At 36.6% G+C, this 27,969-nt stretch overlaps 1 protein-coding gene across 2 annotated transcripts; it reads right to left on the bottom strand.

Moving 5' to 3' along the window:
• Positions 1-2,520: 2,520 nt before the first annotated feature.
• Positions 2,521-27,606, bottom strand: Kics2 (KICSTOR subunit 2). 2 transcript variants are annotated; one of them, XM_076854817.1, is made up of 4 exons: positions 27,354-27,606; positions 20,958-21,243; positions 8,214-9,025; positions 2,521-4,168 (listed from the first exon to the last, which is right to left on the bottom strand). In XM_076854817.1, exons 1-4 carry the CDS (start codon positions 27,586-27,588, stop codon positions 4,095-4,097), a joined length of 1,407 nt encoding a protein of 468 aa, XP_076710932.1. In that variant the 5' UTR covers positions 27,589-27,606; the 3' UTR covers positions 2,521-4,094. The 2 variants fall into 2 exon arrangements, with proteins under 2 accessions (XP_076710932.1, XP_076710931.1); XM_076854816.1 differs by having other exon boundaries at positions 2,521-9,025.
• Positions 27,607-27,969: the final 363 nt, after the last annotated feature.

Raw genomic sequence — 27,969 nt, forward strand, 5'->3', positions numbered from 1 at the left:
GAAGGGACTGCTTATTTTGGCTTATAGTTTCAGTCCCTAGTCAGTTGACTCCATTGTTTCAGGGCCTGTGGTGAGGCTGAATGTCATAGTAGGGAGGGCATGAGAGAGCAAAGCTGCTCACCTCATGGTGGCTAGGAAGCAAAGAGAGAGGCGAAGGGGCAGGTCCCAATATCCCCATCAAGGGCATGCTCCCTGTGACATAATTTCCTTCCTCTAGACCCTACCTCCTAAAGGTTCCACCACAACCAAGCATTTAACATATGGGCCTCTGGGGGACATTTAAAATCCAAACCACAGCACAAGGTAAGACTTCTGTCTGAAGCTTCGAGGAGAGAACACAAGTCTCAGGACAAACCAACAAAGTCTCAGGAATGAAATGACAGCAAGATTACAGTCATTTTTGAATGGTTCTGAGTCAGTAGCAGTTCACTGCACAGTCACCAGATGAGGAAGGAGTTTGGAATGTCTTGGTTAAAATTCAATGGAAATGACAGTAGAGTTTCTGACTCATCTCTTGAGCCAATTGTCTAAATACCTGTCTCTATAAGAGCAGTCATGAAAACCCCAACTGTAAACACTAAAAATGGTCATTTTTATAACAACTCCTGCACTGCTTAGTTTTCCAGTGTTGGAATAAGGCAAGCAGCGCTGATTATGCCAGGATGGAAGGGAAGCCACAGTTTAGGAGCTGCTTTGCTTTCAGATTGCCCCCTACTGGCTAATTTCAAAAACTGTATTCTCATTCCCAATCCTGCCAAAGATTTTGCAATTATGCTGCTTTTTCTTTTCTTTTAATGCTGCTATTTTGATATAGAGCATCTCTAGAGAGTTCAGATCTCCCAAAAAAGGTACAAAAAATTTAACAGAAGCCTACCAGCTCCAAAGCCAAAATAAAACAATATCAAAATGTCAACATTAGGAAACTACAGTATCAACTAATGATGGATGCTCACTAAAAAAAAAATACCTTTAGTGTGATATATATATGAAGTGACAATGAATAAAACACAGGAGGCCAAGATATTAGAAAATTTAAAATTATGTCCACAGAATGGAATAGGGACATAATAGTCTTTAAAATATTTGGTTGCTTTTTATTAAAAGTAACTACTTTCGTTAGGTGTTATGGAAAGTGGTATTCACAGTAAACTTAATAAGCATAATACCAGAGACTGTGATTGAGTAACCAAAGAGCTAGAATTGGGTTCTTACATACTTGGTGAAGGCAAAGAAAGGAAACAAGGACTGTCTTGCCTCTTTCTCACTGGAAAGCACTAGAATGAAAGGGCCTTAGGCCCTTTCCTGAGGCCATGGTTCTGACCAGGACAGCAGAGTGCCTTTGTCTCCTAATGTCATAGTCACTCTTCACTACTCTAGTGTCCACTTCCTCCTCCTCCCCGACTATTTTTCTTTCCTCTTTAATTTGCATCTATCCCCACATCTACATGGTACTTCCTACATGGTTCCTTCCTACATGGCACAAAGAAAGGTATAAGGAGAAGTCAGTTGTACTTTATTCTTTCCCTTTATTAGGTCCCCCAACCTTTTTTGTTTTTTAATCCAAGAAATGCCTTACCTTTGGCTCACTTTGGCATTAAAACTTAGAAGACTGATCGTGTTTGGGTTTTCTTTCCATATTAACTAATACATATGGTGATAAACATAGGACATCATCACCATCTGATGAGCATACTTCTCTGAAAGTTCAGGAGCCTGACACAGGGGGCTTCCTAAAATCAAGAATACCTCAAAGCTGCAATGGACGTGGCAACTCCCAGAGACCAGCAACCCAGATTCACTTCTAAATGTCTTTAATAGTAAACTTCAAATCACAATTCTATTTTGGGGTATCTGAGTACTTTTCAAGAAATATAAGAACAGGGATCATTTTATGGAAATCAATTTCACATGCTCAACTTCCATATGAACTCTTTGGTAAAATAAGCCTGTGAAGGTGCCATTCATAGGCTACATGTCTTCTACCTTCTCCTACATGAAAACAAGCTCATCTCTCACCCATAAGTTTATGATGGTGTATGTGCAGACAATTTTCCATGGGGTTCTCATGTTTCTGTAGGCCTTGAGAGTGAAGCACTGACTGCCCTTAGTTCAGGACTATCTTTCGGGGATGTCTGTATAGCAAGCATCCTTGGAAGAGTGTCTTTCTTCCCTGTAGAGACAATCCTGCTACTGTGACTATAATAATTGTCTTGTCTTCTGCCAGCATCCATGTTTGTGGCAGTATACCTTGTTAGCCAACAAGTAGGGGGAGACCAAAAAACTAGGAATCCTTGTTCTTAATATGGGGTATTATTGCAAGATGCAAAAATTTCTGTTCACCAAAGAAAGGAACATTGAGACAATTTCTTTAATCAAGTCACCATAAACAACATACCTATTCATTTGAAAGATATATTTCAAATTAAATGTAACTTTTATGCTTAGCATATATTAAATTTTCTAATGCATATATATTTATCATTTGGTCATTAGCTCTTAGAACCTATGGTAACACAACATTTATATATATGTATGTATATGTATACACACACATTTAGGGGGCAATAAACATTTTATTTTAATGTCAATAATTGCAGTATATAATAAAACCCATCTTTGGGGGCAAAACAAAATAATTTCAGTTTTTTGACAGTGCTAGAGATTGAACACAAGGCTTCATGCATGCAATCTACCATTGAGACATACCATACCCCATTCCCTAATAATAATTTTAGGATTTTTTTTCCATAGGAAGGTATACAAGTGCCACAAATTTAAAGACTATTCAGTGGGTTATCATTTAAACATCAGAGAGAACATTCAACCTTTGTTCTTCTGGGATTGATTTATTTCACTTAGCATGATAGTCTCCAAATCCATACATTTACCTGCAAATGTCACAAAGTCATTCTTCTTTATAGCTGAGTAATATTAGGAGAATAGAAGTTCTGTGGTTTAGACACAGGGGAATCAAGGAAAGGGAGGGAAGATAGGAATAGGAAAGGCAGTGGAATGAATCGGACATCACTTTCTTATGTACATATATGAATACACCACAGTGAATCTCAACATCACATATATCCTAATTAGAATAAGATATATTTTATGTTTGTATAAATATATCAAAATAGATTCTACTGTCATGTATAACTAAAAAGAACAAATAAAAATTTAAAAAATAATAAAATAAAAGCTATTCAGCACTTCACTGGTTACAGCCCTCACCACTCGTGGCTACCTGGGTGGTTGGAGCCAGACTGCTTAACTACAAGCACCAACCAAGCAAAGAATCACATTGGTTTTCATTAACTTTTATCACCACCCTTCACATAGTCAATTTTTAATAGTTGTTAAATGAATGAATGCTGAACACTAGGAAGGAGTCGTTTCATATCCTGTCGTCTTCTGCTGGGGGCGGTGGGTCAGGAGGGCAGCTCCGACACTGGCCTACCCTGGAGTAACTAAGACCAAGATGACCCTGGGGGAAAGGAGTGTCCTGTACTGCCATGTCTGTTCAAAAAAGAAATGAGCCTAGGCCTAAAACCTAGAATGTCAACCAGCTGAGTCACTGTAAGTCTCAGATCACACCACTTATCAGATTTTCTAATTTAACTGCATTCCAGAATTTCTCTGTTGTTTCCAGACTAGCAAAAGCAGAATTCACCTTATGGACAAAGTTAGCAAAAAACCTTCAACTATTTTTCTCTCCTAGGTCAATAGCAGATGCCATCCTACATTCTTCTGCTGCTGCCACTGTGTGCTAAGCACCCCTCTCAGAATGTACTCCCATACAGTTGCTCCCGAGAACCCTCCCTGAGTTATACCAGGGCTAAGAGTACCACCTCCAGGCCTGGGTGTTAGAGAGCTACAGGAAAGGGAGCCCATTTGTCTCTCCATCTTCTAACCTGATATCTTACACATACCATATGGTTTTAAATGTAAAGTACCCCAAAAACAGACCTTGTCATCAAAAGCAGACTGAAAAAAATATGCAAACAGTCAAAATACTTGCATTAATTAAGCCTTATGGAGTTATGTGATACCAAGAAAAGTCTCTACATGCAGAAGTGCACGTCAAGCCTATTTCTTCTGACTCATTTCCTCTGGAGAAGCTCCTTAGAATAATTCAGGCAAAAGGCCATGAAATAATTGCATTGATAACAGGAACCTGGTAGAAAAGTAGAGAGGGAATTGCTAAATTAAAATCTACCTACAGGGCTTTCTTGGGGAGTCACATGGTATGTTCCTTCTTTCTCACTAAGAAAGGAGAAAAATAACTTTTTCCTTAAAGAAAAAAAAAATCAGGGGCTAATTTAATGATTTCACACACTAATTAAAACAAATAGTATAAGAATGATCCTAATAAAACATTACATAGTAAAACTACTCTTGGAAATATTTATTAGGCCAAATTATTTGCTAGACACAAACAGCACTGCTTGGCTTAGTTGGCTAAAGGTCCTGTGTGTTCAAAGTGGCTAGGCTTCATTGTGTTCACCCCATTAGTGTCAAAATTGACACACACACACACACACACACCCCAATACATATTCTTACTTACTGAAAAAGATGAACCAGTTGTAAAAACAATCAAAAAGAATATTTCCAGATGCTACTTCCCCAAAGTGGGTCAGAGACCACTGGGGCATATTCTGGCTCCCTGAGACATGGGTGGGGGTGGTGAGTGGAGTGGAATTGGTGAGGGCAATATCAGAAACTAAGAGAGGAAGGAAGGGAAAAGGGAAATGGAGAGAGGGAAGAGGAAAGGTGGAGGAAAATACTCAACAGTAATGAAGACAGAATCAGGAGAAAAAAAGGGAAAGTCATAATATTTATACAGAAGTATCTTGAGGTGAGAGGGGAAAATGGCTGCTTTGCTTCAAATTTGAGGTTAAACCTAAGAGGCAAAAATCCTTAAAAATTCATGTTTCTTTTAAAATTCTACAGCTTCTCTGGAAGATGCTAAGGAACTAATTCACTATTTTTAAAGCTGGTTTTAAAAAGGGCAAAAGGAAAAATCAGATTTATCAAGCCATTCCTATATAATTGTACTTCAAGGTAACCAAATATTGGGAGATGAAATTTCTCTTTGTAAATATATTCTGGCTAATAAAAAAGGAAAAATGTAATTAGAACATAACCAGATTGTAGCTGATATAAACTATCTAGAAGACACACATCCATACTCACAGTTCAAGACTTTTTTAAAATAAATTTTTCAGTTGTAGTTAGTCACAATATCTTTCTTTATTTTTATGTGGTGCTGAGGATCAAATCCAGTACCTCACACATGCTAGGCAAGTGCTCTACCACTGAGCCACAACCTCAGCCAACAGTTGAAGACTTTAACACACTTCTCTCAACAACTGATTGATCAATCAGACCCCTAAAAAATGAGTTAATAGAGAATAACTGAAACAATGCTATCAACCAACCACAAAAATTTGGGAATAAAGAACCACAAAGATTCTAAAAGAGGAAGAGTGGATGTGTTGGTTAGGCATTTATCTGCCTCCTCTTCTAAACTAGCTCTTTAAATGCTATTCAAATTTCATATGTAAGCATAGGTTGGTCATAGACTTAAAAAGAAAAAAAAAAGGAGAGATGTCAAGTTTAAGGGAAGAGGGGCTCATCTTTTATTTATACAGCTTTTGAACACTAGTTTTCAAAGTCTTTTTTATATGAATAATCTCATGACAGTCTTACTCTATCCTTTGAAAAAGGCAACCCTTGTTTTCATATCCCATTTTACAGAAAGAGAAATTTAATTCAGAGGCTAACTTGCCAAAGAAAAACAACCCGTAAGTCAGCTGCTAGATCTAAAGGGTGGACATGGTTTAAGATCACCTGACTGAATCCCCTGGGAGTACAGTGAAGGACCAATTATTTCTTGAAAGCAAATTTTCCCAATATGTCCAAAAGTACAAAGCAATTATAAGAAGCGTATTGGCTCCTCAGTTAAGAAATAAGCTTTGGGCTGGGGATGTGGCTCAAGCGGTAGCATGCTCACCTGGCATGCGCAGGGTGCTGGGTTCGATCCTCAGCACCACATAAAAATAAAATAAAGATGTTGTGTCCACGGAAAACTAAAAAATAAATATTAAAAAAATTCTCTCCCTCTCTCTTTAAAAAAAAAAAAAAAGTAGGCTTTCCCCCCCCCACACACACACACACTACCCAAAATGATGTATTGGATAACAGACTGGACCTGAGAGGACAAAGCTGTAAACATTCACCCTATGTCCAAACAGAACCCTCAAAAGAAACACTCCTTGAGGGACTTCTTTGGCAGACTTGGTGCTGACCATGCTCCCAGCTACCCAGAAAAATTTATAAGGTTGTGGTTTTACAAATGAATTTCAAAGCAGATAGTCGGCAGGGAATGTGCAGATTTACTCTTTCAATTAGAAAAACACAGGTGTTAGAGATCATCTTCTTACTGTATTTAGAGGATAAACCTGAGAGTAAAAATGACTCTTTCTTCACTTGAACCAAAATGTTTTTTAATATAATAAGAAAACTTTTTTGGAGGGTTTAAGAAATCATTAGAATATCAATATTTAATCTTCAGAATCCCTCAGTACAGTCTATGACAGCTGCAGTGATTCATGAATTGTCTCAGATACATCTGCCTTCTGTTCCTTGTAAATTCTTTTTGTTTAAAAAATAAACATACAATTCAAATATGTATGCATTTGACAGCTTAAGTGTCACATATGTTTTATTTACACCCCTCTGTGTTCCACTGAAGCACATATTATTTTAGGTACATGGAGGAGCCCTATCATTAAGGCTAATGGTGGTTTTATCCAGGGGGAAAAAATACACAAACACCGAGGAATATTTTTCAGTTCCTTGGCAAAGTACAAAAAAGAAGAAAAATGATTTGACTCTTTAGTTCCAACTGTTTTCAATTTTTTAGGTAAGGTCAATGTTGTAAAATCTGTTCATATTTTTATAGAACCTGAGTGAATAAAATGCAGAGATAAATCACTACATTCTATTTAAAGCAAACTGGCTTTTTACAAATCATATGATGAGAGAGAAATAAAGAAAAACATGTTCTCTCCAGAAAGTAGGCGGGTGTGTTCTTCTACCAGGAAATCCAGACTAGGTGGGCAGTCCTCCCACTGACTTGGAGGCTCCCTGGCTCTGCTGATGTTGCTAGTGTATCCTCTGTGGACACCTGGTGCAACAGTGGGTCTGCATAATTATGAGAAACAACACTCAGCTGGCTGTAACATTTTACACAAACTTTGAAAGAACTACCAAGTAGTAACAACTTGGTTATTCTTTCTGGTTCCTTTTTACTCTGAAACAGTAATGGAAATGAAGGATTTCAGAGTCCTTTACTATTCCACTGACTTCTCCATGAACACCTACTGAAGGAAAAGGATGAGGCAGACAGTGCTAAGATGTAGCACTGCTACTAAACATGATTTGCAGGAGGCAGACATGAAACCCAAGTTCAGATGTGCTAAGTACTCAGTTAATTACTCAACTATGAAGAGGTCTTCTGAAAGCACAATTGATTTTTAGCAAATGCAAGGCATCAAGACCTTCATTTTGATTTTATAAAAGCAGGGCACATTGTATGAGAAGCTAAAGTGGTTGAAAAACCAACACTGATACTTTCTGAGCCTAAAAATAACCAGGGAGTGGAGCCAAAGATGAACATAGATTTCAGCAAAAAAGTGATAATAGTCAAAGAGATAGTACGAAGAAGAAACCCCACGATGGCTTACGCTGACGTGAAAACTTCAAACTTTAAAAAGGCAAAAACAAATGCAGTTTGACATATAGATCACTCCAAAAGAACCAATGGCCATTAGAGTTGCCATGAGGATCATCTGAACTGTTAAAAACTGACATTACGCTACCAATTTGATTCACCTTTAACTGCAATGACAGAAAATGTTCAGTCCACATAAAATAGAGGAAAAATACAGGAGAAAATACTGGAACTATTTTGCTGAACCGTGGAGATACACAGCAGAACATGATCACTTCCCAGATTACTCTTTGGATATTTAATTTAACTGGCCTTAATTGCTTACAAAGTGTACAACACAATTAGGAAGAATTTGTCTTTAATACTGCTCTGAAAGAAGCATGAATGGACGTAAATTCTAGCCACATACCACTGCAGATCATCAGAGCAATTAAGAACACAAATTCCAGTCTTAAAAATCTCACACAAATCACTGGCTAACCTTTGGATCCAGGTTTCAGACTTGCAAAAACTTTGGGGTTCTTAAGGGCAAGTGAGAGCTCATTGAGGAAGGAAATAAAGTGGGAGTCTCGTTCAGATTTTTTTGACTCAAAAATTACAACAATGGTAAAGTGAGGTTCTGGGCGGGTAAGGAAGTAGGTACTCTGAACTTTGTCATCATAGAAATGAACCACTTTCTCCAAGCTGTTCAGGTCTGTTGTCCGGTCTGTCATGATCATGATGACATTGGGCCAGTGCATGACTGGCCTGTCACTGGGCAGAGACACCACGGCTGGATACTGGTCCACACCCTTAGGGGCTTCCCTGTAGGAATGGGGGTGGTGGTAGCCATGACCCTGAAAGCTCTCTGAACCTCGGTTGTCAAAAATTAAGGACACGTTGGCAGCATCATATTTCCTGATGAAGCTGCAAATCTTTCCAAATAGGTCTGGATTAGCTTTTGCAGTCAATGCTTTCATTTCTGAAGCTGTCGTTTGCCGGCTCAGTGCCTCATGAAAGTAAAAACTAAACTTGGCCAGGAGCATGTTTTTGAGTTTCATCAGCCAAAGGAAAAGGTGTGGGGGCTGAACAGCCTTCTGAGACTGCCCTCCAAACAGATGTTTCTTCGTCTCCCGCTGCTTTTCAAAGATCTGGCCCCAAGTCTGAAGCTTAGTGTGAGCACTGTGCAAGTTAACCAGAGATGGGAGGAACTTCCACTCTGAGACCTGGGCCTGGGCCTTCAGGAGATGACTCAGGACATCGACTTCCAGCTGGAAACTGCTCTCCAAAGGGCTGAGGATTGGGTGGTGAAACCTACAGGAGAGATTAGAAATCAGGGGAACATTACTCCACATTGATGTTTCCTACCTTGAAAAAAAAGCCCACATGGCCAAAAAATATTATTATTTTGAGGACAGGGAAAGAAAGATGAAAGAATTCCACACTGTTTTATTTTCAGAATTATGTTACCATCATATATTATGGAAATAGCCTGGAGTTTTGTTTTTTGTTTTGTTTTGAAATGAGAGTGACTACCTTTTTTAGAAATAAAGAAATCAAATTTGCTATTAGGTCTTTCTTAACTTATTTATTCTGAGAATTGTATGACAAACTATCATCAAAATAAGGCATCCTCTTTTCAGGGTGGTTCTGAAGAGGTACAGATTTAAAAAAAAAAATGTTACTAAAGGGGATAGGACTGGGGCTCAGTGGCGAAGTGCTTATCTAGCACATGTGAGGCACTGGGTTAGATCCTTAGCACTGTATATAAAAATAAGCACATAAAATCAAAGGCATGCTGTCTATCTACAACTATAAAAAAATTTTTTTAAAGTCACTAAAACATCTGTTGAATACATACATAAAACAGATAAAGTCATTTATTATACTCCACGAGGCATTATTAAACCTATTGTACAAATAAGAGTACACGCTATAAACCTATATATGCAACTTAGTAGACAATCAATAAATGTTTATTAAAGAAAAACAGACAGTATTTACTAGACAGCCCTTATTCAATCCTAGTTCCAAATTCCCTTCATATTTAATCCTGGTTAAAAGATAAATGATGGGGGGCTGGGGTTGTGGCTCACTGGTAGAGTGCTTGCCCAGTATGTATGAGGCACATGGGTTCAATTCTCAGCACTACATATAAATAAACAAAATAAATATACATTGTCAACTAAAAATATTTTTTAAAAAGCTAAATGGTGGCCAAATAAGAAATATCTAACAATCACAAATTAAGTAACTGGAAGAAAATCATCACAAGTATATCTAAAGTTTTTAAAAAATCTATTTATATACTCATTAAAGGGATTATGATTAGGAGAGTCACGTATCAGGTTGGACATTATAAGATAGAAACTGATTTTCATGTCAAAACAGAATAGTTATTCACATAAAAATAACATTATTTTCATTTATTATCCACATTTTATCCTCAACATCCTCAAAATGTGGAAGTTGAAATACTAATGGAGGGTCAAGTCTAATAATATACTAAAATAATCAAAAGATAAGCCAGATTTCAAAATCTTTTCGCTCACATGCTTTATTAATTTGTGTTCTTCAAACATTACACACTTGAGAATAAACATTCAGGAAGTCAAACAAACACACACACATACATGTGGTAACATAAGTCTCAAAAGTACTGAATTCTATGAAAGGCTCCTACCACCTCAGTCTTCAGGCCCCTTGGTGCTTATGAGCATTAAATACCACAATATTCTATAATCATGGCTACAAGGAAAATCTGCCAAGGAACCATGAACATGGAACAATTAATCAGAGGAAAATGGTATGCAATTGGAGAAAACTCTACTACAGATGTTCCCTGAATGACAATGTCAATATCCCAGTAAATCCATACTCAATTGAAAATATCTTAAGTCAAAAATGTATTCAATACACCTAACCTACAGAACATCATCTCTATGTAACAGTATACTGGGGAGTATAGGTTGTTTACCTTGTGACCATGTGACTGGCTGTGAGTGTGGCAAGCTACCAGTGTCCAGCACAAGAGAGTAATATACTACATATCAGAAGGCTGGGAAAAGATCAAAATCCACAATTTGAAATATGGTTTCTAGTGAATGTGCATCACTTTCGCATTATTGTAAAGATGAAAAATCACAAGTCAAATCAAATCATTGTAATTCAAAAACCATCTATAAAATAATATTTCTGATACTTTTCTACTATTTTCAGTTGGAAATCATCATTTATATCCAGTGCTGTCCTTGAAAGGACATGAATTCTCTGTATAACCTTCAGAAAGAATTCTGAACAAGCTCTTTCATAACACACACTAAAAGTGTTTAAATGCTCGACATTTATTAAAGATGAATGTGAATGTCGAAGCTATTTTTCATTTTCAAGAAGAGTAAAAATTCATGTTGATGTTAGTCTGCCAAGACACAGAGATTAGTATTATGATGCATCATTTCCCTGTTTCCACTCTGTGTGCTTCATAGTTATTCACAACTCGTATTATAGGGGGATCTGTTAAATGGTTGTAATCCAAAAATAGATACCTAAGCTATAGCAGCAAGCATGAAAAGAGTCTAAATACAGAAGAAACTGACAATTATTTGCAGAAAACATTTGCTCTAAAGAAGGTAGGAAAGGGATGAGGGAAGGTGAGTCGGCATGCTCCACAAAATAGAGGAAAATATAAAAGAAGTTTGTATAATATTCTAATGAGGAACAAAATTCCACTTGAGAAACAGTACCTTTCTCAAATCTACATCATGAGTTCCTTTCAAAAGATCTATGCTGGTCCCATGCATGTGAGAAGCCAGAAGTCCAATTAAAAATAAATCTAAAGCACAACTGCAAATATACTAAAAGCCACAGAACTGCATACTTAAAAATGGTTAAAATGGTAAATTTTGTTCTGTCCATTTTACTACAATAAAAAGAAATCTATAACCTCTTTTCATTTAAAATGATTAGTTTATTGATTTTCAGAAGCCAAAACATTGAGAATATAGTAGTTTCCCCAGCTGTGGGGCTTATGTTCCAGGACCCCCAGTGGATGCCTGAAATCTCATAGTACTGAACTCTATGTATACTTTTTTTTTTCCTATACATGCCTATGATAAAAGTTTATCAACTAGGCACAGCAAGATAGTAACAACAACTAATACTAAAATAGAACAAATAGAACAATATATCATAATATAAATTATGTGCATGTTTTCTTTCTCTCTCAATTGCCAAGGAGTGGGTAGTTTATACAGTACGGATATATGGGAAAAAGGGATGATTCTCATTCCAACCAGACAGTAAGAAATTTCATCATGCTACTTAAAACAGCATGCAATTCAAAACTTACAAACTGTTTATAATGGAATTTTCCATTTAATATTTTTAATCATGACTGACACATGGACAACCGAAACCAAATAAAGCAAACTCATGGAAAAGGAGGGACTACTGTAACAAAGAAGAATTAGAGATTTGCCCTACAGGACCTTCCACAGTAGAAGGAGGTATTTATAATAAAAAGTAGAGAGTAATACATTTATAATGAAGAATAAAAGTAAAATAATAGTTTAGAGGAAAGACTAATTCTTTTCCGTTGAATTATTGTAGAGGCCATAGAGGAAATGGCATTTGAATTCAGCCATGATGTTTAAATAGGTAGAAGCATCTAAGAGGTAGAAGCCCAATGACAGGTGAACGGATAAAGAAAATACAGTATATACACATTATGGATTATTATTCAGCCTTAAAAAATAAAATCCATAGCCATGCGTGGTGGTGCACGCCTGTAATCACAGTGGCTTGGGAGGCTAAGGCAGGAGGATACAAAGTTCAAAGCCAGCCTCAGCAAAAGCGAGGTACTAAGCAACTCAGTGAGACCCTGTCTCTAAATAAAATACAAAATAGGGCTGGGGATGTGGCTCAGCAGTCAAGTGCCCCTGAGTTCAATCCCCAGTACCCCTTCCCCCGAAAAAAGAAAAGAAAATCCTCTTACATAGTACAACATAGAAGAAACTTGAAAACATTATGCTAAGTGAAATAACCCAGTCACAAAATGATCAAACTCATAGAAATAGAAAATAGAATGGTGGTTGCCAGTAGCAGGGACAGGGAGCAATGTTATTCAACGGATGTAGTAGGATTTCAGTTTTACAATATGAAAAATGGGTTTAGGATTTCAGTTTTATAAGATGGAAAAAATTCTAGAGGTGGGAGGCATAGCTCAGTGGTAGGGTGCTTGCCTAGCATGCTTGAGGTCCTGGATTCAATCCCCAGCACTGGGGGGGAAAAATTCCAAAGAGCTATTGTATAAGAATGTGAATATTCTTAACATTACTGAGCTGTAAACTTTAAAAAGATTAAGATGGTAAATTTTATTTTTTTAAAACCATATAAAAAATGGGGGAAAAAGAGTAGGTGGAATTTAGCCATGTGAAGATGGGGTTTTGATTTTCTGGCCTCCAATTCTTACCACCCTTGATTCCACACCCTTTGCTGCATAACTCTGCCGCTATTTCCAAAAGCACCAGAGAGTACTATCTTACCCCTGGACTAACTACTAGGTCACGTGACTTGATTATGGCTAAAGAGATATTAACAAATCTGATGCAAGCAAAGGCTTTAAATGAGCTTGGTTGAGTTTATTCTTTTGCACTTTGAACAGTGCTCCTGGTTAGAAGCTTCCCCTCCAACCCTGGCCTCAGAATGAACACATGGAGGAGACTTAAGCCCAAAGCTCACAGCAAAGAAATAAGCCATTAAGACCAACAGTGTTATGCAGAGCTACCCAAATGAACCCAGCTCAGACAATTCCTCTAGGGGGCAGAATAATGAGTCAATTTGGGAGTGGTTTGTTACATGAAATTACTGTGGCAATAGCTAACTGATAGATTATAGAATAATGAATGTACATTGTAAACACAATAACAAAAAAAGGACCCAAAAGACAGGAAATGAAAAATAATTATGAGAAACATTAAATTATAAATTGTTTTTTGACTTTTGCTTAAAATCTTCAGTGACTTCTGTTTGGAGCCTCTTCCTCTAAGAATTTTGCTGCAATTTAAGGCATCTGATGGGCAATGGTAAATGAACTTGAAAAGGTAAGCTCAGACAAAATCACAGAAGACTTCACTTAATTCTTCATGTTAAGATCTAGGCACGTCAAATGCCTAGAGAGATGCTACCACAGAAGTAATACTATTATTGGTTTTGCCTATGGAATTTTTAGTGGGCAATAATTGACGATGTTGAATTATACATGTGAAACTAACAAACTATTTCATTAACAGTCCATTTTCACAACTCATTTCTTGAAGAAAATAGGACATAAAGCCTAAATAAAAGCCTAAATAAATCATAGTGCTGCCCTAAGTTAAAATCAGCAAACTATAGTGACACAGCCACATCAATGTTTATAGCAGCTCAATTCACAATAGCTAGACTAGGGAAACAACCTAAGTGTCCCTCAATAGATGAATGGATAAAGAAAATGTGGTACTCAATGGAATACTACTCAGCTTTAAAGAAGAGTAAGATTATGGAATCTGTCAGTAAATGGTTGGAGTTGGAGAATATCAAGCAAAATAAGCCCATCTCATAAAATCCCACAAAACCAAAGGCCTAATGTTTTCTCTAATATGCAGATGCTAATTCACAATAAGGTGGGGGGGGGCGGCAGAGAGGCACTAGGGAAGAATAGCGTTACCTTAGATTAGGTAGAGGGAAGTGATAGGAGGGGAGGGAGGGGATATGGGGATAGGAAAGACAGTAAAATGAAACAGACATTATTACTGTATGCATACATATGACTGCATGACCAATATGATTCTGCAACAGAAAAGTGAAAAATTATTTCCCATCTATGTATGATATCAAAGTGCATAAATGCATTCTATTTTAATGTATAACTAATTAAAACAAATAAAAATTTTTTAAAGTCTGCCCATAAATAAAACTCATACCTTAAAATGAAAAAAAAAAAAAATCTGCCAGCTGAAGCATTCAAATAAAGAAACTGTTTCCTAAAATGAAAATTTATATAGATCAATTTTTGAAAAACATGTTTTTAAAATTCTAGCTATAAATTTATGATTCCAGAATATAAATCATGGAATGATACATTATTCCCATGCCAGAAGTTGTTGTTGTTTATTTGTTTTTCAGTACTAGGGATTGAACTCGGGGCTTCATGCATGCTAGGCAAACTCTACCACTAAGCTATATCCCTAGCCCCAGAACTTTTTAAGATGCTATCTAGAAGCCAGGCAAGGTGGTAACATGTCCATAATTCCAGCTACTCAGAAGGCTGAGGCAGGAGGCTAGCCTGGGCAACTTAGTAAATCCCCATCTCAAGAAAAACAAAACAAAACAAAACAAAACAAACAAACAAAAAACCAGGCTGGGGATATAGCTCACTTGCCTAGCATGTGGGTGATTCTGGATTCAAACCCTAGCACTGCGGGGCGGGGGGGGGGGGACTATTTAGAATGCATAAATAATAGCTTCCTTCCTTCTTTACAGCATTATTTCTTAGAATTACATTTTTGATTTAGGACAGAACATGTTAATTTCCATTTATAATTCACCTTCCACTTTTTAACCATGAAACAGAAAGGTTAGCTAGCCAATTTTTTTTTTTTTATGCCCAGTCTACAAAACAGGTAGGTAAATTCAAAACAAATTCTACAGAATCAGGAAATAGAACCAAGTTCTACCTCTTCTCCAAAGTATTCAAGGAAGAGTAAACACTCTAATCTTGTACAAGCTGAATTCATATTTCTGATTCTAAATAGAACACAATGAAACTCTTGTATAATTAATAATTATTAACATAACACAATTTGTTAATAATTCCATTTGAAATTCACCATCACAAAGGACTGATTCTTGAACAAGAATTTACTTTTGCTTAAAAACAAAATAAGTTTATCAAAAGAGGAAACTTTTAATATCATTGTACTCTGAACACAACTGGTTCTCAAAAGAAAAAAAGAAAAAGATCGGCTTTCCATTCATCTTTTTTTAATATATATTTTTTAGTTGTAGTTGGACAATTATTTATTTTTTTTTATGTGGTGCTGAGGATCAAACCCAGTGCCTTGCAGATGAGCGCTCTATCACTGAGCCACAACCCCAGCCCCTCCATTCATCTTTGAAGGGAGATTAGACACTGCAATAACTCATGGGCCTCAAATCAAGGCCAGAGAATCAGATTCCATGTTATTCATCACACTTGTTAATTTTTAAATACAAAGACATTTTATTGTTTGGAAGACAACACTATTCACAAAATTTTATATGAAAGTTCTGACATGTATCAATTTTATTGGGGCAAATAAACTTTCCTTGTCAAAGAAATGGGTCCTTTAGGTAGAGGATTAGCTCTTTCAATACAAGAGATCAAACCAAGATATGAATTCTTTCTCTAGAGCCCTGGAACCACAAAAGAAATGTGTTTGATGTGGTACAGACACTAAATCAAAAAAGCTTATAGAAAAAAAGGATGTTAACTCTTGTTAACAATGGAAACCATATTAATTTATACCTAATTAATCCTACTTCCCAAAGAAAGTCAATATAGAATCTTAACTTCTTAGAATTTCTTTACTAAGGAATTTATGTTGTTCAAATTAACCCAAACTCCCTAACTTAGACTATTTTCAGGCTAGAATGTGTCTGTGATCATAAATTCCTTTTTAATTAGAGAAAGGTAACATGGGTAAAAGAGACTAGAGGAGAAAACATCTATTGGCCATACACTATATTGCAATTCAGTTCCATCGGATTCCTTCGACATCCACTCAAAAGATGAGAGGTACAACTAAGCAACCACCCTAAGAGTTTCAAGAATGAAATCTGGGCTTTCATCAGAAAAGGGTGAAATTTATAAGTGTCTGAAAAATGGAGTTTTTCCAAGAAGGTTCAAAGATGACAGATTAAAATCTAATGAAATGAAAATGGCTAAATAACAATAATCACTCACAGAAGATACACACAAGCATTCACAATACTAAGGCTCAATACCCAGTAGATGAGTTGACATCTTTCTCTTATTTCTTGTACAACTATGTATCAGTATCACTGAGAAGTCTGAAAACACAGGCTTCTGGACAGAAACATTAAATTTTACTCTCTTGGGGAAAAGGAAAAGGGCCAGGAATGGGTATTTTTCTTAAGCTTCCCAAATATTTCTGCAAACCACTTCACCTTAGCATTTGGACATCTCTGCATGATATTTCTTCCTCTAAGTATCATATTCCCAATTGCACTTAAGTTTTTGGTTTGCAAAAAAAATCATTTTACTAAAAGAAAATCTGTATTAATCAGATTCATGGAAGAAGTAAATAAATGAATATTCTAAAAAATATAAAATTTGTAAATGTTTAAAAAAAGAAAGTGAATATATTTGTAGGCATAGACTATGTCTCAGGAATAACAGAACTCACTAACTTCAGCTGCCCCTTTAGAGGGCTAAGATTGAGGGGCAGGAAAAACACTGTACTATACGTTCTTTGGTACTTTATTCATTGTGAGTCATATTACCTACTGAACAATAATAAAAAGAAAATTTAGAACTGTCATACGGATCAAAGAGATATGAATATTAAAAATAAAAACCAACTATAAAAGACATCTGTGGGACACCTGGGGAATTGTGAATATGAACTATATGAATACAGCATTACATCTTTATAATAGATAAAATCTATTTAAATCTATAGAAATCTATTTCATCGGGGCTAGGGATGTGGCTCAAGTGGTAGCATGCTTGCCTGGCATGCTGCGGCCTGGGTTCGATCCTCAGCACCACATACAAACAAAGATGTTGTGTCCGCCGATAACTAAAAAATAAATATTAAAAAATTCTCTCTTAAAAAAAAAAATAGAAATCTATTTCATGTTCTAAGAAGCATATGTAAACATAACAGAGTTTTTATACTCAGGAAATTCAACACTGATTTCCATCTTCTTTTTTTTAAACTTTGAGTCAAGGTTCTTGCCTGGGTTGCCCAGGCTAGTCTTGAATTTGCAATCCCCTTGCCTCAGCCTCCTGAGTAGCTGGGATTATAGATATATACCATCAACACTGGTTTTCTTTTATCTTTAAAAAAATTTTTTTTAGTTGTAGATGGACACAATACCTTCATTTTATTTATTTATTTTTATGTGGTGCTGAGGATCAAATCCAATGCTTCAAACATGATAGGCAAGCACTCTACCACTGAGCCACAACCCCAGCCCAATGCTGGTTTTCTACCATCATATAATATATATTTATCAGATAAAATTTGATTTGTTTTGCAGTACTGAAGTTTGAAACCTAAGCCTTGCCCATGCTAGGCAAGTGATCTGCCACTGCCTTCATCCCTCGCCCCTGATTACTTCTATCTCTTGTACATACTGTTTGTATTTTCAGTAACAGCTTTACTCGTATTTCATTCATGTACCATAAATATACCATAAAATTCACCCACTAAGAGTATATAATTAAATGGTTTAGCATTTTCATAGAATTATGCAACCATCATCACAATCAATTCTTCTTGGGTGTATATCTCAGAGTAGAATTGCTGGTCATATGGTAATTGTGTTCTCCATACTATGCCTGCAATTTTTCTATTGAATAAAAAACTCAAAAAATTAGGCTGAGTTCAATCCTGGGTGCCCCCCCTCAAAAAAAATAAAAGAAATACTAAAACTTGAAAATATATTAACCAAATCATCTTGTGCTCATCTTGTAATGTACAAATATGTACATTACATGATTCTATGTAATACACAACTCTTATTCTTAGCAGAGGAAGGTAGTAAGTGCTTACCATGACTCCTGAAGAACCAATTTTATTTAGTGACTTGCAAAATGATCAATGGAGGGAAATTACTTATTTGGAAAATAAGAAATATCTCAATATTTTATACAAGCAACGATGCATCATAAAAGAATATAAGCTCTATTTAGGATGTGGTTCAGTTGTATAGCGCATACTTAGCATGCAGAAGGACTTGAGATTAATCATTAGCTTCAAAAAGAAAAATTGAAAAACAAAAAGAATATGATTCTAAAGGCAGAAGAGGGGGAAGAGTGCTTAACTTCTATGAGATTTCATACAAGGAGCATTATCTACACCTAAGATTTAAATCAGATAATATATATAATATATACCATAGTGTCTGTCACACAGTTGTTGCTCAATATGTGCCAGATTCCTTAATAAATAAATAAATAAATAAGTATTCCCACCCTCCATTTATATAAGCTGTAGAATCAATTGCCACTTTATTAAAGAAACATTGACATTTTAGTTTTGAAACAGAAAGAAATGCATGAGGCTACTTTCAAATTGTTTTCTCCAATTCTAGCCTTTCTTCTGAGCCCTAGACCCTAATTTTCAACTGCCTGCTGAATCTCTACTTGAAAATCTGTAGCAACTCTAACTCAACTTGCCCTGAATTTTTGCTTTTCTTTCTAAACTTCTCCCCTTCTTGACCTCTCAGTCCTGTAAATGATATTATTATTGGTGGAGCAAAGCTCCAAATCATCTTTGACAGCCAAGACTTGCAGACTTCTGGTCATCAGCTTGTTTCCTATTGTCTTGCAACAATGTGGAACCACTACCACTTATTGGACTATCTACCCTTTCCTTCTGCAATCATTATCTTCACCATCCCATTACACACTCCAGTGCCACAGTAATTCGTCTAAGGTAAAGATACTTCCCTGTTCAAAAAACTTTTCATAGTTACCCATTACTTTAAAGTATAAACTCTCAACCAGAATAAAAGCTATGTATTAATTCATTCAGCAAACACCTACTAAGCACCTACTGCCTCATTATCAAGGTTATTGAGAGAATGATGTGGTAGTGAGAACATTATTTTAGGCAGATACCAGGTGCACAATGCATATTTGGTAATAGATATATTAAATTTTAGTGGGGTATAAACAGACTGTCCCTGTCACCAAAACATCCTTTGATCATTGCTTTGTGAGCCTGGTCTTTCTTCTCAGGTCCACATTTACCTTACAGTGTTCTTTGTCTTTTCTTATGTATGATATCTCCTCATGTTTTGGGCTTTTTATTTTTCAAGTCTTTACTTGGTAGGTAGAAGGATTCATTACATTAGTGTTTTAGGCAGGACAGTGTGGATGAACATTAATATCTGCTTCTAATGGGATGTTTTTCTGCAATTTTCTCCTTGTACAATAGCCCCCAGACCCAGGAACAAGCTCTTGGGCATTTTCTTCTAGAGTTCAAAATTAAGAAAAGAAAAAACTGACGCTCTAATTATTTTCACTTCAAGGTAATCAAGATTTTCTCCCTGAATTTATAAGATATTTATTTTGCTTGAAATTAAAAGTAATTCACAATAATAAAAAAAAATCCACCTTTCTTTTTTAAGCAAACATATCTGAATTCATATATCCAAAGGGTGGCATTCTTCAAAGAAATCACTCTCCAATCATTCCAATATACAATTATCTAGTTGCTATTATGTATAAGGCACTACGCCAGGCTTCAAGGAAGCAAAATAAAATTTGGTTATTTGCTTCAGTGATATTCACAGTGCTTCTAAAATTCTTTTGGTAATACACTTTGGGCCATTTTGCAGTGAGCAATGCAACATAACTGGTCTCATTTCTGTAGAAAAGCAATATCCTTCAAACAAAAGCAATTTTACAATTGGTCAACATCTTTAAAAAAAAAACTTAATATTCTCCTCCAAACAACTTTTTAGTTATCAAAAAAAAAAATTAAGTATGCCTCCTCAAAAATAGATGCTTGCCTACACTAAGGAAGTTTGAAAACAAAAAACAAAACAAAACTATATATGACTCTGAAAGAAATTACAAAGGAGATCCCAACACATGTTAGTAATTGCTACATCAGAGTAACATCTTAGCTGATTAATTTGAAAAGGACAATATATGGTATGTTAAAAAGTCACATTACTTTATATATAGTTCCCTTACTCTTAGAACTATTTCATAAGCAGCAAAATCAATTTATCATACAACTTTAAAGAATTACTTCATTCTCAATTTTTGCTATTGCTTAGAGAAGTATCCGTCCAACATGGTGTTAACTAAGCTCAAAGGTGCCTAATCTATTCCTGTTGATTAATTAATATAAATAAAATGGAATATAGTTATTTCTTCATAGATCTTAGTGTGAAAAAAATTCAGAACCTATATGGTAATGGGAGGGCTGCCACATTTTCTCCCTCCCTCCTGCCCTACACTAACCTGGAGCTGTATTTCTTGAGGATGGTGTCCAAAAGGCCAACAAGCTCTTCAGCATTGATGAATTTCTGTGTGCTAAGTGTGTACATCTTCTCATAGAAGTCTGCAATCTCCATCCGAGCCTGAACGAAGAAGCAGAGCTGCTCTGACAGATGGGACAGGAGTTCTTCCACATGAGGTGCAGTCCCACCTAGGGCCCCACGGCCAGTCACCACCTTCTTCAGCTCATTATGCAGGGAAGTATAGATGGTGCGGATGGAATCCTTCCGACTGAAGAAAGACTGGCCCCCTGGCGGGCAAAGGACATAAGCACATGACAGGTAAAGAAGATAAACATAAGTGCCAATCACCTCCCAAAATTAAAAAGGAAAGAACCAGAACCCACAGAACTCAATGAGTTTACATCTACCATATTTTCAGATTTTTGGTTGAAATACAAACACTTTATGATTCATAATTTCATTGAGGAATAAGTTAAATGAATGTATTATGCAATTCATCAGTGTAGCAGTGAACCTATACAGGATTTTTTTCATCCACATTCCAATTTTCCCCATTCTACCAAATCCATTTCAATAAGCATTCAGATTTATTTAAGAGCACAATTAACCTACAAAATAACATTGATATGGACCTAAAAAGCCCTCCTCTCACATAAATATATATAAAAAAAAATAACACCTGAATTATTAAACACTTTTGTTATTTCTGGAGATTAGAATTTTCTGTTTCTGCTTTAGAGTTGCATTTCCTTTGACTCTTAGTTTTTAGGCTGTGCTAGAAAATGGAATACACACATTCCTTTTATGCATGAATACCTACTGGGATGTCAGGGGAAAAAAGAAAATCTCAGCACTCTTGACAATATAGGTTATGATATGATAAGCATCACACTCTGAATTATTAAGATCATGAACCAATTATAAGTAGCTGCTGCTGTAATTCAGAGATTCCAAATGAAATAAGCAGAAACTAAGACTAAGTACAGCCTACACAACAGTCAAAAAGGATCAAACAGCATAGACACCATTTACTTCAGTATTTATACATTATCAATTATATTTCTAATTATAAAGCTAGCTTTGTGGATAATTTCTTAAGCAACTCAGCACCCCACCAAGGAGCTAGTAGCAAGTCATGTTTAAAACAGTGATTTATAGGAATTTTTTTTTTTTTTAATTCAGAGACCGGTGAGTTTAAATTTTCTGTTGATAAACCTAGAGTGTTATAATGAATGAAGTATTATTCTATACATATTAAATAAGGGTGAAAATAATTTATCAAGGCATTTGTAAAATACTCACTTAACAATAAACTATTTCACAATATTGTTTTTAGTTCACTACATGGTTAATGCTAGTTATGGTAGTGCCTGCCTGTAATCCCAATAGCTCCAGAGGCTAAGGCAGGAGGATTGTGAGTTTAAAGCCAGCTTCAGAAACTTAGCAGGGCCCTAAGCAACTTAGTGAGACCATCTCTCAAAAAAAAAAAAAAAAAATATATATATATATATAGATACATAGATAGATAGATTGTGTGTGTGTGTATGTATATATATATATATATATATATATAAAAAACACGGTATATGTGTATGTATATATACTTGTACACATATAACATATGTGTTTGTGTGTATATATACACACACATATGTATGGCTGCGGATGTAGCTCAGTGGTTTTCCTGGATTATCTCCAGTACCAAAAAAAAAAAAAGAATCTTTCTTGTTTTGGGTGTTTTTTTGTTTTGCTTTATTTTTTTACAGTAGGCTAAGGCATATAACCCAGGTATATTTCACAACTAAATTCAATCTCCAGTCTCCCACCCTTTTCTTTGAGACAGAGTCTAAGATGCCCAGTCTGTACTCAACCTTGTGATCCTCCTGCCTTAGCTTCCCCAGTTATTGGGATTATAGGTATGCAGCACCATGCCTGGCTAAGAAATGAATCTTAATATCCCTTACTACCAAGTTGGGTGAATAATTTGTCACAGCTTACCCAGGACCTTTCCGATTTAGGAACTAAAAGTTTGGCTTCCTGGGAGACTCTTAGTCCAGGTTTATTTTGAGACTGGGTTCAGCTATGTTGCCCAGGTTGGTTTCAAACTCATGGGCCCATGCAATCTTTCCACCTTAACCTCTTGAGTAGCTGGGCAGGTGTAGGCTACCACACTCAGCTTAAGTCTAGGTTTTAAAACCAAGTCCTGCCTTCTGTGAATCCTTGATTCTGGACAAATTTAATGGTGGTAACCCTTCTTAATATTAACTCTACTACTGATACTGTCTAAACACAATGAACAACACACACCTTTTCTCCTACTAATAGGTGCAAATACTATGACACAAGTAGATCAATCATCACACTAGCATTTCATACAGCACTGTACCCTGGAGGGTCTGTATTCCTCCCATGCCCATTTTCAGTCTAGTTCTGATTTTCTAGAGTGATGAGAAGAATAAATAGGCCTCTGTGCCCATGTATAGGACAAAATCTCTTAGGTTAAGAAGGAAATAAAAGTGTCATATAAACCCCAACTCTTTGGAAGTGTGAAAGACCTGGTTTCAAATCCCAGCTCCCAAGCTTAAAAAGCTGGGTGATGTTTAAACTACCTATCATTCAGAGCTTTAATTATTGTTGTTCAATGTTAACATAAAATTAGTAGCAGGATGCATGGTGCATTCCTGTAATCCCAGCAGCTTGGGAGGCTGAGGCAGGAGGATCACGAGTTCAAAGCCAGCCTCAGCAAAAGCAAGGCACTAAGCAACTCAGTGAGATCCTGTCTCTAAATAAAATACAAAATAGGGCTGAAGTCCATAAATGTGGCTCAGTGGTTCAGTGCCCCGAGCTTAATCCCTGGTACTCAAAAAACAAAACAAAAAAACTAGTAATAAAGTTGTTAAAAAAACAAAATGAAATAGTACTTGTAATATGCCTGGAAAATACATGCTCAATAATGCTAGACTCTTTAACTTATAACTGATATGAGAAAATTCCCAATAATATATTATTGAGTTTTGAAAACTCTATAACAAACTGCTACTTGACAAATAGCCAGTTGACCTTAACTGTGTACTCACTTCCACTATCAAACAGGTGGCCTTGGTGAAAATTTTAACTCTGCATTGAAAAACATACTTACCTTCATCAGATTTCCCTTCTTTGGAGGAATGGAAAGACTACATAAAAACAAATATCTTTAAAAGCTTATCAATATACATCCACCACCAGTATGTGAAACCAAGCAAATTAAAATCACTATAAGAAAGAGAAAAACAACCATTGCATTTCTTTTAAAAACTCTCATCTATCTCAAAACTCTCATCTATCCTAGTTTGGAATATCCAGTCAGATCTAGAATCCCTCTACACTGGGAAACAAGAAACACCTGATTTCTCTTTCAATTATTTTAAATTTACAAAATATAATTGTTTTGAATTATTCCTAGGAGGCTCTAGTTATGAATGCTTAATATTTTTCAAGATTCCAACAGTTCATCTTGAAATTTTTTAAGCATATTAAAGGAGTATGTAGGGCTGGAGTTGTAGCTCAGTGTTTAAGCACTTGCCTACCACGTGAAGCACTAGGTTTGATTATCAGCATTGCATATAAATAAATAAAATAAAAGTCCATGAACAACTAAAAAGGAATATGTAAAACATCTTTTGTATTTTACTCTACAACTTCTTGCTAATGATAATTTTTAAACATCAGTTCTCAAATCATTTTCTACTATGCCAAATTTAACAATCAGATTTGAAGTAATTCTCCAGTAACAAAACAAAGGGAACTAAATTATGGCTTTCTAAAATCCTCCACAGGCACTGAATCAGCACATTTTAATCACTGATCCTTCCCAAACAGGTATTATTCTTCCCTCAAAGGAAAGAGAGGTGCTAAGACCAGGAGTCCACCCAAAGTTTTTCAGTAACAGAGCAACTACAGGAACAAAAGACTTCTGTCAAATCTGTCATTTGTTCAGAGGCTTCCACTTGCTTCAATAGCCAGAGTTCACTGCTATAGTCTCAGACAAACATCAGTCACAAAATAGGTCACTTTTTTTTTTTAATCTGGAACTTGCTCAGACAATAGATCTTAATTGTTCTCACCACAAAGAAGAAAAGAGAGAAAGCATGTGAGGTGATATATATATATTAATTAGCTTAACTGTGATCATTTCACAATGTTTATGTATATCAAAACATCAAGTTGAACATGTTAAATATATACAATTTTTATTTGTCAATTATTCCTCAATAAAGCTGAAAAAAGACTTAAGCATGCATAAACTTTTTGTTTTACTTTATAAAGAAAACCATATAAATATTCTAATTAAATATAAAACCATATAAATATTCTAATTGGCACAATAGTTGCAGAACATGAGACTGTTTTAAATTGCAACACAGAATTTTTTAGAAAATTGACAGTCAACCTAATAATCATGAGGTCCTATTATAATTACACTGACATCACATATGTTCAAAAATGTGGACAAAAAACTAAGATATTCGCAAAGTTAAAATTTAAATTCTATAACTTACATTTGCTGCACTATTACTTGTACATGTAAGTTATGAAGTTCTAAAGTTAAAGACACCATTTTCAGAATATTTACTCAGAAGTGAGGCCATCACCTGGGAGTTTAACAGTGCCTGGGCATGTATCATAGTGTGAACTGCTGAGTAGGTCAATTTCAAGGACAGCCCTCAGGTTCATCCATTCCAACTGGAGTTCAAGCAGAACTCTTCACTTTACACAATGGCCACTTCAGAGAGCCCAAGTCAGAGACAGTAGAAGACTCATACATATGTTCTTACACATAAGGCAGCCACTTCTGTATACATAAAAACCTGGTTCATACAATGTACAACTAGAATACCAGATTTTTTAAAAACTGAAGTCCATAAATAGGTTTTAGGAAATCCAACCATACCCTATCAGATTATATGTAAAATTTTGTGTACATATATATTTTTGTTATTAAGGACACAGTTTTCATCAAATCCCCAAGGATGAGCTAAAAAAAGTTTTAAGAATTATGACACTTGGATCAATCACTATTCTTTATAGGTGGGAGAGTCAAAAAACCACCAAAACTGTCAGAATATTACCTGTCTTCAATATTATAGCTAGAATCCTCCCCCATTTTCATAAACATATATATACACATACAAACATGTCTATATAACATAGTATGTATAAATGATGACATACATACATATTTTTAACAGATTGTAAGGATAGCTCAATCTGACAGTTCAAAGGCAGTTCAGGTTTGAATTCTTCGACTCACAATGACAAACAATTTGTTAATCTGTAAAAAGGGAAATAATATGCAACAGCAACTGCATATTTACCAGATGTCAGTGTGGGGGAAAAAAGGAGAAAAAAAATCATACAAGGTCAAACTATCTGACCCATGTTTGCCAACAAATTAACATGCTAAATATTTGAATATCAACAGCATAAGAATCTCAAAGCTCGGTCCCCTAAGTGTGTACCAAAAGCTCAAGAGGTGGACACCTTCAGACAATATATGGTTTAAAAATGGAATTTACGCCCAATTTTACCTTTCTATTCTTATATTGTATAAGTGTGTCCTTCATTCACCAGACCCTCTGTGTATCTGATAATTAAAGAGGCTCAAATAAGCCAAATACTAACACATCCCAAAGCTCCAGAATTCAAACCTTTATTACCTTAAGAAATATTTTATGCGCACAGTCTTTGGCTCTTACATCTATTATTTCCATATCTACTCAGATTTTATATATATTTACTACTGAAAAGAGTTGAATCTGCTTTTGCATCTATTTTTGGACATAAGAGCTACATGGAGTGCTAATGCTAAGAGCATTTACCACTTTCCTCCTAAGTCCACTTTCTAGTGTTTGGCGTATTTCTTGCCTTCCCTGCCTAATATCCATCTGTTCTTCATTCATTAAATATGTACTGACTACGAAGACGGTATAGGACTCCATCCATAACACTCAGGGCCTTACCCTTAATAGGCCAAGTAGTGTTCATTAACACAATCTGGTTATATTGCCAAGTTTTGCTTCTCTGCAGTGTCACTAGTTGGAAGAACGAGGACATAGGAGTTTGGTTAACTTCTCATTTATGGCACCTATCCATGCACGAGGCATAATGGTAAACCCATCGGTTTGAGGCACGGCCCTGCTAAGAACATCCTCCCAGTCGGTCTATCTGCGACGCAGGCCGATGGGCGGGGTTTGTGGAAGCCAGGGAAGGAAAGGAACAGTGGGAGGAGACCTGGGAATGCAGAGTTGAGCCTGCCGCTGGGAGCGACAGAGACAGGAAACCCAAGCCACTGCCGAATGGGGAATATACCCCCTTTCCTTCCTCCTCAAGGGGCACGGGGGCGGGGCGGAGGTACCTAGTTTCTGCCCCAGGTAGGTGAGGCTGTGATAGACCTTCTCGGCCGCGGCCAGGTGCGCCAAGGCCGCCAACAGCGACAGCCAGCTGCCCCCCGCGCTCTTGTTGGCCTCTCGTTCCTTCTCCACATTGTCCTTGGCCTTGTCGTAAGAGAAGATACCCAGGTGAGAGAAGAACGTCTCCAGCACCGCCTGTTCCACGGGGACCGGGGCGGCCAGCGGGATAGACTCCCCCATGCGAGCTGCGCTGCAGCTCGACCCACGTGGCTATCCTCTCCCTCGCACTTCCGGGTTCTGAGGGAACAAGCATGCGCACAAGCGTGCGTGAGCGTGGCCGCCCCCAGCGGCGGGTTGCAGAGCGCGTCGCCGCCGAGGTCGCTCCCGGACCTCAGAGGATGCACGTGAAAGCCAAGGAAAGGCGGGAGGTAAACCACCCCTGAGTGCCTTCGGCGCTTCGGCGGAGTTCTGACCGGTCGGGCCTTCTATTATGGAAGGCAGCTAATTCGCTGCTGCGTGGAACCGACCGTGAGCTAGAGGCCCCGCCCTGTGAGCCTGTGTTGTGCTGATGACGCCACGCTTACGTGACGTCAGTTCTGGCGTTAACATCTGGCCCGAACT

This window comes from Callospermophilus lateralis, chromosome 4 (genome assembly GCF_048772815.1).
Source record: "Callospermophilus lateralis isolate mCalLat2 chromosome 4, mCalLat2.hap1, whole genome shotgun sequence".
NCBI lineage: Eukaryota > Metazoa > Chordata > Mammalia > Rodentia > Sciuridae > Callospermophilus > Callospermophilus lateralis.